The sequence below is a fragment of the Gorilla gorilla genome, chromosome 19, assembly GCF_029281585.2.
Source record: "Gorilla gorilla gorilla isolate KB3781 chromosome 19, NHGRI_mGorGor1-v2.1_pri, whole genome shotgun sequence".
Taxonomy (NCBI): Eukaryota; Metazoa; Chordata; class Mammalia; order Primates; family Hominidae; genus Gorilla; species Gorilla gorilla.
In genome coordinates, this window is record NC_073243.2 from 31,353,496 (window position 1) to 31,369,367 (window position 15,872).

General features: G+C 47.2%; 1 protein-coding gene across 1 annotated transcript; it reads left to right on the forward strand.

The window, feature by feature from the left end:
* Nucleotides 1-3,198: 3,198 nt before the first annotated feature.
* On the forward strand, nucleotides 3,199-4,264 carry LOC101133757 (RNA-binding motif protein, X-linked 2-like). Its single transcript, XM_055366950.2, has one exon. It carries the CDS (start codon nucleotides 3,241-3,243, stop codon nucleotides 4,165-4,167), a length of 927 nt encoding a protein of 308 aa, XP_055222925.1. The 5' UTR covers nucleotides 3,199-3,240; the 3' UTR covers nucleotides 4,168-4,264.
* Nucleotides 4,265-15,872: the final 11,608 nt, after the last annotated feature.

Genomic DNA, 15,872 nt, shown 5'->3' on the forward strand with positions numbered 1-15,872 from the left:
AGTAGAAATCATCCAGATGGCTTTCAATGGGTAAGTGGTTAAATAGTGGTACATTTATGCTATGGAATATTATTCAGCAATCAAAAGGGACAAACATTTTCTTTTTTAAATTGATGGGGAAGAGGCTAGTGCAGTGCTGGCATTCTCCCTCCATTTTTTCTTTTGGCGACATGGTCTTGCTCTGTCACCCAGGCTGGAGTGCAGTGGTACAATCATAACTCACTGCAGCCTTGAACTCCTAGGCAATGATATGATCCTTCTGCTGAATTGCTTGAGCCCGGGAGTCAGAGGTTGCAGTGAGCCGAGACTGTGCCATTGCACTCCAGCCTGGCTGACAGAGTGAGACTCTGTCTCAAAAAAAAAAGAAAGAAAGAAATGACCCTCCTGCCTCAGCCTCCTGAATAGTTGGGACTACAGGCACGTGCCACCATGCCCAGCTAATTTTTTTAAAAAGTTTTGTAGTGACTGGGTCTCACTATGTTGCTTAGGCTGGTGAACTCCTGGCCTCAAGAGATCCTCCTGCCTCAACCTCCCAAAGCACTGGGATTTTAGGTGTGAGCCACAGTGCTTGGCACAAGTATAGATTTTTAATAGGAATTTTAGTTCTCAATTATAAGAAAATATGTTATGTAACACTAGCCTGCTGGTGAATATTCATTCCCATTCCACATCTTTGCTAGCAAGTGGCATGGTCTTGGATAAATCACTTGACCTCCCTTTGCTTCAGTTACCCTGTCAAATGGGTAGATTGGAACAGTGACAGGTGACCAAGAACCCATACTTCTACCCTGAGTGGAATTTCCATCAGTTTACTGTAATGTATTGAATTATTTTCTTTTTTACTGCTTTTCACTTAAAATTTTTCTTTTAAGAATTCACATTTACATTATTTGTATTTTGATAAAAATATTAATTTATTTGTTGCAGAAACACAATTTTATGACACAAATAAACATTTAAAGCCATTGCTCAATTTGAGGCTCTAAATTTTTAGACATTTCCACATGTTGGCTGATGTATGGGAGAGATTTTCTGTTTTATTAGAAACTTAATTGAATAATAATAATTTCTTTTTTTGTTTTTTTGAGACAAGGTCTCACTTTGTCATCCAACTGGAGTGCAGTGGCACCATCTCAGCTCACTGCAGCCTCGACCTCCAGGTTCAAGCAATCCTCTTGCCTCAGCCCCCCAAGTAGCTGGAACTACAGGCACATGCCACCATGCCCAGCTAATTTTTTGTAGAGATGGGCTTTCACCATGTTGCCCAGGCTGGTCTCAAACTCCTGAGCTCAAGCAATCCACTCACCTCAGCCTCCCAAAGTGTTAGGATTACAGGTGTGAGCCACCACGCAAGGCCAATAATAATAATTTCTTAATAATAATTTATCTTTGTGTATTGAAGCATCCATTTTATAAACAAATAAAAATATTTTATAGTTCTAGACAGTTTTAAAATGGAATAATATGGTTATGTCTGGTTTTAACATGAGATGAATTGAAAAAGACAATTTTTTTAAAAAAATAGCACATCCTTCATGTTTAGTTGTAAAACAGTAGGAAGAAATTTTTTTCCTTTACTAAAGAAATATCAATTAAACTTAAAATATTAGGTCATTTGCTGTGATGATTTTACAATCTCAAATGGAAACAGATTTTAGCCTGGCGGTCGGATGGGGTAAGGATAGACATCTCACGTAATATTTTCAATGTTATGGCGATTTTAGAGATGTTTTTCTATGCACTTGCCTAGAGCAGAATAAATATGTAAGTCTAGCAGTTTAAATATGTACCTTAAAACTCTACCAACTTAAAATGCAAGCAGCTGTTATAATGCAATAAGAAAATAATCCAATTTTTTAAATGGGTGAAAGGCTTGAAATGTCACTTCACAAATAAAATAAAAGGCTAAAAAGCATATGCAAAAATATTCAGCATGCTAGGCACACTGGTGCGTGCCTATAGTCCCAGCTACTTAAGAGGCTGAGGTGGGAAGCAGGAGACTCGCTTGAGTCCAGGAGTGCAAGACTAGCCTGGGTAACATAGCGACACCCTGTCTCAAAACAAAACAACCAAAAAGTTTCATTTAAAAAAAAAAAAGTTCAGCATCATTAGTCCTTAGAGAAATGAAAATGGAATCCAAAATGAGATATCTTTACACATCCACTAGATTAACTAAAAGTAGCAGATTGACAACACCAAGAATTGACAAGGATGTAGGTAACTGGAACTCTCATACATTGCTGGTGAGAGTGTAAAATGGTACACCATTTTGGAAAACAGCCTCACAATTTCTTACCATGTGACCCAGCAATTACATTCCTAAGTATGTATCCAAGAGAAACAAACAAACAAAAAATGTCCACACAAAGACTTGTACCTAAATGTTCATAGTGGCTTAATTCATAATATAGCCCAAAACTAAAAAGAACCCAAATGTCCATCAGCAGGGAAATGAGTAAATTGTAATCTATTCACACATTGAGTTACTGATACACACAACAACAGGGATGAAGCTAAAAACATTAAGCTGAATGAAAAAAAACCCAGACCAAAAAGAGTCCATATAATGTGATTCCATTTCTATTAAGCTCTGTAACTGGGAAACTTAACCTATAATTGATAGAAATCAAATTAGTAATTGCCTGGGACAGGGAGTGGAAAAGAGGCATGAGAGAAGTTTCTATGGTAAAGGAAATGTTTACTATCCTTTTTTTTTTTTTTTTGAGATGGAGTTTCACTCTTGTTGCCCGGGCTGGAGTGCAATGGCACGATCTCGGCTTACTGCAACCTCCACCTCCCAGGTTCAAGTGATTCTCCTGTCTCAGCCTCCTGAGTAGCTGGGATTACAGGCGCCCGCCACCACGCCCAGCTAATTCTTTGTGTTTTTAGTAGAGACGGGGTTTCACCATGTTGGCCAGGCTGGTCTCAAACTCCTGATCTAAGGTGATCCGCCAGCCTCGGCCTCCCAAAGTGCTGGGATTACAGGCGTGAGCCACCGCGCCCGGCCTGGAAATGTTTACTATCTTAACTATGGTAGTGAAGGTTACATAAGACCACACATTTAAATAGATGTGTTTTACTTTATGTAAATTATAACTCAATAAGGTTGGTAAAACACACACATACACACACACACACGCGCGCGCGCGCGCGTGCTCTCGCGTGTGCGCCACGAAGTATCACACGGAGGCTGCCTCGCCCCGGCACTGATACTTGAACGTTGAGCGCCAGCCCGCGGAGATGAATGCTTTAACTAAGCTGATCAACAAGCTGAATGAGGGAGAGGTCCAGCTTGGGGTGGCCGATAAGGTGTCCTGGCACTCCGAGTACAAGGACAGCGCCTGGATCTTCCTGGGAGGGCTTCCTTATGAACTGACTGAAGGGGACATCATCTGTGTATTCTCACAATATGGGGAGATTGTTAACATTAATCTTGTGCGGGACAAGAAGACTGGGAGATCCAAAGGATTCTGTTTCCTCTGCTATGAAGACCAGAGGAGCACAATTCTGGCCGTTGACAATTTTAATGGGATCAAGATCAAAGGAAGAACTATCCGAGTGGATCATGTGTCTAACTATCGGGCTCCTAAGAACTCGGAAGAAATGGATGATGCGACCAAAGAGCTCCAGAAGGGCTCCTGTGGGCCTCATACCTACTCATCAAGTTCGTCTGAGAGCTCTGAAGATGAAAAACCAATAAAAAAGCACAAGAAAGAGAAAAAGGAAAAAAAGAAAAGAAAGAAAGAAAAAGAGAAAACTGATCCGTTGGTACAGGCAGAGCAACCATCCTCTTCGTCACCCACAAGCAAGACAGTAAAGGAAAAAGATGACCCTGGCCCTAAGAAGCACAGCAGCAAGAACTCGGAGAGAACTCAGAAGTCACAGCCCAGGGAGAGGCGGAAGCTCCCCGAAGACAGTACTGCCTACTACGGTGGAGCAGAGGACCTAGAGAGGGAGCTGAAGAAGGAGAAACGGAAGCACGAGCATAAGTCCTCAAGCAGGAAGGAGGCAAGAGAAGAAACAACCGGGGATAGGGACAGAGGGCGGAGCTCAGACACACTTTCTAGCCCGTACAACTGGCGTTCCGAAGGGCGTAGTCATAGAACTCAAAGTAGGAGCCGAGATAAATCCCATAGGCATAAAAAGGCCCGTCGCTCCTGGGAGTGAGTCTTCGAATCCCAGCGACCGTAGGCGTCACTGAAGACTGTTCAGTTGCTCAGTAGATTTGGAAATAATTATGTTTTTTAAATGCAGTAAAATTCAATTGGGTTGTTACTATTTTTGTATCTAAAACTTCTGGGGCCGGATTCTTTTAATCCCTTGAGTCGAGAGGGCTGCAGTTTCAACAGCTAGATCCTGGCTATTTTTCCTACCATCCATTGTCCCTGTACCAGACTATGTGTCCTAACTTTTGGTTCATAAATATGGCTCTTGAACCCATAGACCCCAATTGAAGATGGAATTTTCTGGAAAGGGAAAATACCAGATAATTCTATTATTCTAGTCTTTGTGTTCGATGTTTAGAGCCCAGCATCACGGGACCTTTCCAGTTACTAGTTTTGGACAGCTTGATGGGAATGAATGGGTTAGGATTTTTTTATTTTATTTTATTTTTATTTTTTTTTTTTTGAGACGGAGTTTCGCTTTTGTTGCCCAGGCTGGAGTGCAATGGTGCGATCTTGGCTAACTGCAACCTCCGCCTCCCGGGTTCAAGTGATTGTCCTGCCTCAGCCTCTCAAGTAGCTGGGATTACAGGCGCCTGCCACCATGCCCAACTAATTTTTTGTATATTTAGTAGAGACGGGGATTTCACCATGTTGGCCAGGCTGGTCTCGAACTCCTGACCTCAGGTGTCCCATCTGTCTCGGCCTCTCAAAGTGCTGGGATTATAGGCGTGGGCTACCACGCCCGGCTGGGTTAGGATTTTTAAGATCAACCAGCTCCATACCCAAACCCTCCTGTTTAAAAAAATTTTTAATGTCTTTTCTTTTTCATTAAAACTTTGGTTAAAAACAACAACAACAAGTATCAGCTTGTGAGGCTGAGGCGGGCAGATCACGAGGTCAAGAGATCAAGACCTGCCCGGTGGGTGCCTGTAATCCCAGCATTTTGGGAGGCTGAGGCAGGTGGATCACCTGAGGTCAGGAGTTTGAGACCAGCCTGGCCAACATGGAGAAACCCCATCTTTACTAAAAATGCAAAATTAGCCAGGTGTGGTGGTGCATGCCTGTAATCCCAGCTACTTGGGAGGCTGAGGCAGGAGAATTGCTTGAACCCAGGAGGCAGAGGTTGCAGTGAGCCGAGATGGTGCCATTGCACTCTAGCCTGGGCAACAAGAGCAAAACTCTGTTACCAAAAAAAAAAAAAGAGATCAAGAACATCCTGGCCAACACGGTGAAACCATGTCTGTACTAAAAATACAGAAATTAGCTGGGTGTGGTGGTGCGCACCTGTAGTCCCAGCTACTCGGGAGGCTGAGGCAGGAGAATCGCTTGAACCTGGGAGGCGGAGGTTGCAGTGAGCTGAGATCACACCACTGCACTCCAGCCTGGGCAACAGAGCAAGACTCCGTCTCAAAAAAAAAAAAGTACCACAGGGGATTATGCATCCTTATAATATCTGAAATACACAAAGAAATGACTTGAAATATTTTGAAATTAAGTGGAAAAAAGTATTACAAATTACTGGCAAGTATTTCATTTGTTAACCAGAGCCAACAACTAGATTTAGCTTCCAGGACACACTTTCCAGTAGAAATTTTAAGAAGCCAAACATCACTTGGCAATAAAATAAGAGTATAAAAAATTACCTTATAACAGGTTACGGCTCATGTGCTGATAACAAATGCATGAACTCAGAAGATTTCAAGGCAGATACTAGAACTAATGACTGGAAGCTAGCTAAGAAAATCAGATTGTTGAGTAGCTGCTTTTCAGAAATAAGAATTGTGCTAGGTAAACAGAAGATGCCACTATACCTACAATGCTTCCCTTGAAAACACCCACATCCTATCATAAAGGAGCTTACAGGTACATTTGATGCACGTGTTAGAAGTGCTAATATAACCTTTTAAAAAATAGCTACTCGGGAGGCTGAGGCAGGAGAATGGCGTGAACCCGGAAGGCAAAGCTTGCAGTAAGCCAAGATCAGGCTACTGCACTTCAGCCTGGGCGACAGAGTGAGACTCGGTCTCAAAAATAAATAAACAAATAAATAATTTAAAAAAATAGTTTTCATCAATAAACTCAGTGTTCAGAAAACACTATTGGAAAATCTAAATCTGACTATAAATGATACCAATATTTTTAGAATACAGTGACTGATTAAAATTGCCATTCTCTCTCTTTTTTTTTTTTTGGAGGAGTCTCCCTTAAAAAAAAAAAAAAAAGCACCTAACTTTAAAAATAAATATGTTAAGGTCAGGCATGGTGGCTCACGCTTGTAATCCCAGCACTTTGGGAGGCTGAGGTGGGTGGATCACCTTGAACCAGGAGTTTGAGACCAGCCTGGACAACATGGTGAAACCCCGTCTCTACTAAAAATACAAAGATTAGCCAGGTGTGGTGGCGGGCACTTGTAGTCCCAGCTACCTGGGAGGCTGAGGTGGGAGAATCACTTGAACCTGGGAGGCAGAGGTTGTAGTGAGGCAAGATCACGCTGCTGCACTCCAGTCTGGGTGACAGAGCAAGACTCTATCTCAGAAAAACAAATAAATAAAATTTAAAAAAATAAAAATGTTAAAATATTGGGTATTTTACTCTTAATGAAAATATATAATAAGAAAGACAACATGAAATGCTAAATACTACTGTTGTGAAAATAATTTTGTAACTATAATATTCATTTAAGGTATGTAAAACTAGGTGGTTAGTTTTATGAAAGTTCTTCATCTAAAGTTTTCAAATTTCTAAGAATTTTCCTTTGATTAATTAGGTATCATAATTGATATCGGTCCAAAGTTCTGACAAAAGATGTCAAAACATCTCTCCACACTGGTACATGTAAATTTGGTTTATTCATTTTATTCTTTAAAATTACATTACTTATTTAAATTAGATTACTTTTCATAACTATATCCCCCCAAAAGATAAACAACTAAATAAAAATTCCAATTTAGCCATTCCTTACAAGGGTGCCAAGGCTACACAGTGGGGAAAGTGCACTCTTTTCAATAAATGGTGTTGGGAAAACTGGAGGTCTATATGCAAAAGAATGAAGTTGGACTCTTACATTATATACAAAAATTAGGACAAAGTGGACTCTCCCTCTCCCTCTCCCTCCCCCTCCCCCTCCCCATCCCCTCCCCCTCTCTCTCCCTCTCCCCTTTCCACCGTCTCCCTCTCATGCCGAACCCTCTCCCTCTCCTTCCACGGTCTCCCTCTGATGCCGAACCGAAGCTGGACTGTGCTGCTGCCATCTCGGCTCACTGCAACCTCCCTGCCTGATTCTCCTGCGTCAGCCTGCCCAGTGCCTGCGATTGCAGGCGCGCGCCGCCACGCCTGACTGGTTTTCGTATTTTTTTTGGTGGAGACGGGGGGTTTCGCTGTGTTGGCCGGGATGGTCTCCAGCTCCTAACCGCGAGTGATCCGCCAGCCTCGGCCTCCTGAGGTGCCGGGATTGCAGACGGAGTCTGGTTCACTCAGTGCTCAATGGTGCCCAGGCTGGAGTGCAGTGGCGTGATCTCGGCTCGCTACAACCTCCACCTCCCAGCTGCCTGCCTTGGCCTCCCAAAGTGCTGAGATTGCAGCCTCTGCCCAGCCGCCACCCCATCTGGGAAGTGAGGAGCGTCTCTGCCTGGCCGCCCATCATCTGGGATGTGAGGAGCCCCTCTGCCTGGCTGCCCAGTCTGGAAAGTGAGGAGCGTCTCTGCCCGGCTGCCATCCCACCTAGGAAGTGAGGAGCGCCTCTTCCTGGCCGCCATCCCATCTAGGAAGTGAGGAGCGTCTCTGCCCAGCCACCCATCGTCTGAGATGTGGGGAGCGCCTCTGCCCCGCTGCCCCGTCAGGGATGTGAGGAGCGCCTCCGCCCGGCCACCCCGTCTGAGAAGTGAGGAGCCCCTCCACCCGGCTGCCACCCCGTCTGGGAAGTGAGGAGCGTCTCCGCCCAGCAGCCACCCCGTCCGGGAGGGAGGTGGGGTCAGCCCCCCCGCCCGGCCAGCCGCCCCGTCCGGGAGGGAGGTGGGGGGGTCAGCCCCCCGCCCGGCCAGCCGCCCTGTCCGGGAGGTGAGGGGTGCCTCTGCCCTGCCGCCCCTGCTGGGAAGTGAGGAGCCCCTCTGCCCGGCCACCACCCCGTCTGGGAGGTGTACCCAACAGCTCATTGAGAACGGGCCATGGTGACAATGGCGGGTTTGTGGAATAGAAAGGGGGGAAAGGTGGGGAAAAGATTGAGAAATCGGATGGTTGCTGTGTCTGTGTAGAGGGAGGTAGTCATGGGAGACTTTTCATTTTGTTCTGTACTAAGAAAAATTCTTCTGCCTTGGGATCCTGTTGATCTATGACCTTACCCCCAACCCTGTGCTCTCTGAAACATGTGCTGCGTCCACTCAGGGTTAAATGGATTAAGGGCGGTGCAAGATGTGCTTTGTTAAACAGATGCTTGAAGGCAGCATGCTCGTTAAGAGTCATCACCACTCCCTAATCTCAAGTACCCAGGGACACAAACACTCTGCCTAGGAAAACCAGAGACCTTTGTTCACTTGTTTATCTGCTGCCCTTCCTTCCACTATTGTCCTATGACCCTGCCAAATCCCCCTCTGCGAGAAACACCCAAGAATGATCAATAAAAAATAAAATTAAATTAAATTAAAAAAAAAACATTTCTTCAATGAATGAATAAATAGCTTACACATAAAAAAAAAGACAAAGTGGATTAAAGATCTAAATGTAAGACCTAAAACACAAAACTCCTAGAAGACAATATAGCAGGAAAGCTTCAGGATACTGGATTTGACAATGATTTCTTGAATGTGACACCAAAGCACAGGGAAGAAAAGTGAACACAGACAAATGGGACTATACCAAACTGAAAAACTTCTGTGTATCAAAAGAAGCAACTAATAGAGTAACAAGGAAACCTATGGAATGAGGAAAAATATTTGCAAGTCATATATTGGATAAGGGGTTAATATCCAGAGTATATAAGGAAGTCCTGTAACTCAATACTACTAACAAGAAATAACCTGATTAAAAATGAGCAAAGGACTTAAATACACAATTCTACAAAGAAGATGTTTTAAAAATCAACAAGCGCCCTCTCCCTCTCCCTCTCCCTCTCCCTCTCCCTCTCCCTCTCCCTCTCCCTCTCCCTCTCCCTCTCCCTCTCCCTCTCCCTCTCCCTCTCCCTCTCCCTCTCCCTCTCCCTCTCCCTCTCCCTCTCCCTCCCCTCTTTCCACGGTCTCCCTCTGATGCCGAGCCGAAGCTGGACGGTACTGCTGCCATCTCAGCTCACTGCAACCTCCCTGCCTGATTCTCCTGCCTCAGCCTGCCGAGTGCCTGCGATTGCAGGCGCGCACCGCCCCGCCTGACTGGTTTTCGTATTTTTTTGGTGGAGACGGGGTTTCGCTGTGTTGGCCGGGCTGGTCTCCAGCTCCTAACCGCGAGTGATCCGCCAGCCTCGGCCTCCCGAGGTGCCGGGATTGCAGACAGAGTCTGGTTAACTCAGTGCTCAATGGTGCCCAGGCTGGAGTGCAGTGGCGTGATCTCGGCCGGCTACAACCACCTCCCAGCCGCCTGCCTTGGCCTCCCAAAGTGCCGAGATTGCAGCCTCTGCCCGGCTGCCGCCCCGTCTGGGAAGTGAGGAGCGTCTCCGCCTGGCCGCCCATCGTCCGGGATGTGAGGAGCCCCTCTGCCTGGCTGCCCAGTCTGGAAAGTGAGGAGCCTCTCTGCCCGGCCGCCATTCCATCTAGGAAACAAGGAGCGCCTCTTCCCAGCCGCCATCACATCTGGGAAGTGAGGAGCCTCTCTGCCCGGCCGCCCATCGTCTGAGATGTGGGGAGCACCTCTGCCCTGCCGCCCAGTCCGGGATGTGAGGAGCGTCTCTGCCCGGCTGCCCCGTCTGAGAAGTGAGGAGACCCTCTGCCTGGCAACCACCCCGTCTGAGAAGTGAGGAGCCCCTCCGCCCGGCAGCCGCCCCGCCCGAGAAGTGAGGAGCCCCTCCGCCCAGCAGCCACCCCGTCTGGGAAGTGAGGAGCGTCTCCGCCCGGCAGCCACCTCGTCCGGGAGGGAGGTGGGGGGGTCAGCCCCCCACCCGGCCAGCCACCCCGTCCGGGAGGGAGGTGGAGGGATCAGCCCCCCGCCCGGCCAGCCACCCTGTCCGGGAGGTGAGGGGCGCCTCTGCCCGGCCACCCCTACTGGGAAGTGAGGAGCCCCTCTGCCCGGCCAGCTGCTCTGTCCGGGAGGGAGGTGGGGGGGTCAGCCCCCCGCCCGGCCAGCCACCCCGTCCGGAAGGGAGGTGGGGGGGTCAACCCCCCGCCTGGCCAGCCGCCCCGTCCGGGAGGTGAGGGGCACCTCTGCCCGGCCACCCCTACTGGGAAGTGAGGAGCCCCCCCCAGCCCGGCCAGCCGCCCCGTCCGGGAGGGAGGTGGGGGGGTCAGCCCCCCGCCAAGCAAGCCGCCCCGTCCGGGAGGTGAGGGGCGCCTCTGCCCGGCCGCCCCTACTGGGAAGTGAGGAGCCCCTCAGCCCGGCCAGCCGCTCTGTCCGGGAGGGAGGTGGGGGGGTCAGCCCCCCGCCCGGCCAGCCACCCCGTCCGGAAGGGAGGTGGGGGGGTCAACCCCCCGCCTGGCCAGCCGCCCCGTCCGGGAGGTGAGGGGCACCTCTGCCCGGCCGCCCCTACTGGGAAGTGAGGAGCCCCCCCCACCCGGCCAGCCGCCCCGTCCGGGAGGGAGGTGGGGGGGTCAGCCCACCGCCCAGCCTGCCACCCTGTCCGGGAGGGAGGTGGGGGGTCAGCCCCCCGCCTGGCCAGCCGCCCCGTCCGGGAGGGAGGTGGGGGGGTCAGCCCACTGCCCAGCCTGCCGCCCTGTCCGGGAGGGAGGTGGGGGTTCGGCCCCCCGCCTGGCCGGCCACCCGGTCCGAGAGGTGAGGGGCGCCTCTGCCCGGCCGCCCCTACTGGGAAGTGAGGAGCCCCTCTGCCCGGCCAGCCGCTCTGTCCGGGAGGGAGGTGGGGGGGTCAGCCCCCCGCCCGGCCAGCCACCCCGTCCGGAAGGGAGGTGGGGGGGTCAACCCCCCGCCTGGCCAGCCGCCCCGTCCGGGAGGTGAGGGGCACCTCTGCCCGGCCGCCCCTACTGGGAAGTGACGAGCCCCCCCCGCCCGGCCAGCCGCCCCGTCCGGGAGGGAGGTGGGGGGGTCAGCCCACCGCCCAGCCTGCCACCCTGTCCGGGAGGGAGGTGGGGGGTCAGCCCCCCGCCTGGCCAGCCGCCCCGTCCGGGAGGGAGGTGGGGGGGTCAGCCCACTGCCCAGCCTGCCGCCCTGTCCGGGAGGGAGGTGGGGGTTCGGCCCCCCGCCTGGCCAGCCGCCCCATCCGGGAGGTGAGGGGCGCCTCTGCCCGGCCGCCCCTACTGGGAAGTGAGGAGCCCCTCTGCCCGGCCAGCCGCCCCGACCAGGAGGGAGGTGGGGGGGGTCAGCCCCCTGCCCGGCCAGCCACCCCGTCCGGGAGGTGAGGGGCACCTCTGCCCGGCCGCCCCTACTGGGAAGTGAGGAGCCCCTCTGCCCGGCCACCACCCCGGCTTGGAGGTGTACCCAACAGCTCATTGAGAGCGGGTCATGATGACAATGGCGGTTTCGTGGAATGGAAAGGGGGGAAAGGTGGGGAAAAGATTGAGAAATCGGATGGTTGCCGTGTCTGTGTAGAAAGAGGTAGACATGGGAGACTTTTCATTTTGTTCTGTACTAAGAAAAAATTCTTCTGCCTTGGGATCCTGTTGATCTGTGACCCTACCCCCAACCCTGTGCTCTCTGAAACATGTGCTGTATCCACTCAGGGTTGAATGGATTAAGGGCGGTGCAAGATGTGCTTTGTTAAACAGATGCTTGAAGGCAGCATGCTCGTTAAGAGCCATCACCACTCCCTAATCTCAAGTACCCAGGGACACAAACACTGCGGAAGGCCGCAGGGTCCTCTGCCTAGGGAAACCAGAGAACTTTGTTCACTTGCTTATCTGCTGACCTTCCCTCCACTATTGTCCTGTAACCCTACCAAATCCCCCTCTGCGAGAAACACCCAAGAATGATCAATAAAAAAAAAAGATAATAAAAAAAAAAAAAAAAAAAAAAAAAAAAAATCAACAAGCATATTAAAAGATGCTCAACATCAATAATCGTAAGAGAAATGCAAACTAAAACCACAGTGACTTGTCATCTTACACCCATTAGGATGGCTACTATCAAAAGAACGGAAGGCTAGGCACAGTGGCTCACACCTATAATCCCAGCACTTTGGGAGGCTGAGGTGGGAGGACTGCTTGAGCCTAGGAGTTAAAGACTACAGTGAACTACAGTTGCGCCACCATACCCTGGGCAACAGTGCAAGACCCTGTCTCTTAAGAAAAAAATAAAATAAAATAATAAATGTTGGCAAGAATGTGGAGAAATTGCACTGCTGGTGGGAATATAAAATGGTGCAACCATTATGGAAAACAATATAGAGATTCTTAAAAAAATTAAAAATAGAATTACCATAGGATCCAACAATCTCACTTCTGGGTAGATACCAGGATAATTCAAAGCTGGACTTCGAAGAGATATTTGCATACCCATGTTCATTATAGTATTATTCACAATAGCCAAGAGGTAGAAGCAAACCAAATGTCCATCAGTGTTTGAACAAATAAAGAAAATGTGGTATATACATGCAATGGAATATTAAGGAGTCTCAAATAGAAGGAAATCCTGCAATAATGTGGATGAACCTGGAGGACATTATGCTAAGTGAAATAATCTAGTCACAAAAAGGCAAATACTGTATGATTCCATTCATATTAATTATCTAAAACAGTCAAAATTATAGAAACAGAAAGTAGAAAGGAAAGAGGAAGAATTAGTGTTTAATGGGCATAGAGTGTGAGTTTTACAAGATAAAAAAGGTTATAGAGATCCGTTGCACAATAATATGAAAATGAATATACTTAACACTACTGAACTGTATACTTAAAAATGGTTAAGATGCGTTAGGCACAGTGGCACATACCTTTAATCCTAGCTACTTAGGAGGCTGAGGTGGGAGAATACTTTGAATCCAGGAGTTCAAGACCAGCCTGGGCCAACACAGCAAGACCTCATCTCAAAATAAAAATAAAACAAAAATTTTAAAAATAAAAAAAATTGTTTAAATAGTTAAGATGGTAAATTTAATGTTGTATATTGTTTTACCACAATAAAAGAAAAATAAATTGAAAAAATGCAACAAAACAACTTTAAAAAAGGAAAATCAAGAAGGCACCAGAAATCATTGAAATGAAATACTAAAAATAATGAAGATCAACGAAGCCAAAATCTGGGTTTTGTTAAAGATTAATAGGATACATCAAGAAAAAGGGAGAAGAGACAAATAAACAAAATAAGGTCTTTCCCTAGAAAAATCTGAGGACCATTGAACAGTACTTTCTTTTAAGTAAGAAAAACCATTTAATATTTAAAATCAAAGCAAAATGTACATATCAGTATCTAATTCCTCATAAACTGAGGCTTCCTAACAGACCAGTGTAAACCAAAGCAATGTATGCTTCCCTGTGAGAAAAAATTTAATTAAATATGGATTAGTGGTCAGTGGTTTCCGCTGGAAGACTGTGTGATTGTTAGAAAAGAAAAACACTCAACTGGCTGTGACACTCCAATGATGATCTGCCTGAGGCCTTTATTAAGGTAAGAAAAATTTCAATGATTTTCTATATCAATCAGGTTTGTAGAATAACTTTATAAAAATAATAATATTGATGTGATAATGATGATAAATCCACTCCTCTGCCTCACACTAATCTAGGATAGCTGTCTTTTTAATGTAATACTTATCTTTCTTTTTACTTGCAACATACCAATGACCCCAACTTCCAGATATCCTGTGTGCCTGGGTTTTTTGCTATTGTTCCCTTCCTTTTTAGCCAGGCTTGCTTCTGATTAGTTTCTAATTCTCCCATTTAATCTATTCCTACTTCCCAGAGAGCAATAAGACCTCAGCTGAGGGAGCCGGAGAATCTTTGAACCATTTGTCCATGGTCCAAAAGAAAATTATTGTCACCACCTTTTAAATGAAGCAACTCAGACTGAAACAAGTTGAGACTTAGATTATCTCCCTGTTTGTGAAATGCTTCTTCCATTATTTCACCCTTACTTTATATATATATAAAGTGCCTCATACTTTCTTATTGGAAAGGTTAAAAAGGGCTCAAAGCATAGACAAGCAAAAAGGACTTGAAAACACCCATCGTACAACTTATAGACAATCAACCTAAATACCATGATGAATCTTTTTCTGGATCAATTCAAGATAAATTAAAGAAATAAATGCGAAAGACAAGAAATTAAAAGGACTTTGGAAGGCTTTTATTCATGATATAAGGAAAGATTTCTTTCTATTTTTTTTTTGAAATGGAGTCTCACTCTGTCTTCCAGGCTGGAGGGCAGTGGCGCGATCTTGGCTCACTGCAACCTCTGCCTCCCAGGTTCAAGCGATTCTCCTGCCTCAGCCTCCCAAGTAGCTGGATCTATAGGTGCATACCACCACACTCAGCTAATTTTTGTATTTTCAGTACAGACGGGGTTTTGCCATGTTGGCCAGGCTGGTCTTGAACTCCTGCCCTCAGGTGATCCACCTGCCTTGGCCTCCCAAAGTGCTGAGATTACAGGCATGAGCCACCGTGCCTGGCCAAGTGAACTACACAATTCTTTATTAATCAAGGTGCTTGGAGAATAGTGTGGAGGGTATCTCCATTTGAAGGAAAGACAGATGGAAAGAAGTGTGTAATTTTTTTAAGGACCCCCAATATTATTTAAGTGTGGCAATCTCTTTTTATTTCACTAAGGGCTGTAACAAGAAAGTGTTGGCTTTTAGCTTTTGAATAAAGTGATACATATTCCAAACATAGAAAGCAATGTTGGTTTAGGAGTAGGGAGCAGTATTTCAGGTTGTCATTTTGGTACTTCCAACATACGAAAATCTCTTGTGCCCCCTGCTACATGTATAATAGAACCTGTGGTGGAGATTGTGATTGTCTTTGCTGGGTTTTTAATACTCATCTTTATGTTGCCCTGAATGCATACATGAAGTTTTTGCACCAGAGACAGATTATTATGATAATTACTGTGCTGGATTCCCTTGTTCTAGTTCTTATCCCTGGGGGGATGCAATAAGAACCAGATGTCATCCTCTATGTAATGAGGTCTGTACTGTAAGTGAGGAATTCTGAGAAAATGAAACTGAGCATTTATATAAAAGAGAAAGACAGCTGTCCTCCTCCCCTTCTAAAAGAAGAGAGAAAAAAGGAGGGGCACGGTGGCTCACACCTGTAATCCTAGCATTCTGGGAGGCCACGGCAGGCGGATCACCTGAGGTCAGGAGTTCAAGACCAGCCTGACCAACATGGAGAAACCCCGTCTCTACTAAAAATACAAAATTAGTTGGGCATGGTGGTGGGCACCTGTAATCCCAGCTACTTGGGAGGCTGAGGCAGGAGAATCACTTGAACCTGGGAGGAAGAGGTTGCAATGAGCCAAGATTGTACCATTGCACTCCAGCCTGGGCAACAAGAGCGAAACTCCGTCTCAAAAAAACAAAAGAGGAAAAAAAAAAAAAAACCCTTTACCCCTGGAAGGCAAGATGGAGAGGATCCTGGGTTCTCACTCCAACTTTTTGATTGATTGACTGATTGATTGAGACAGGGCTCA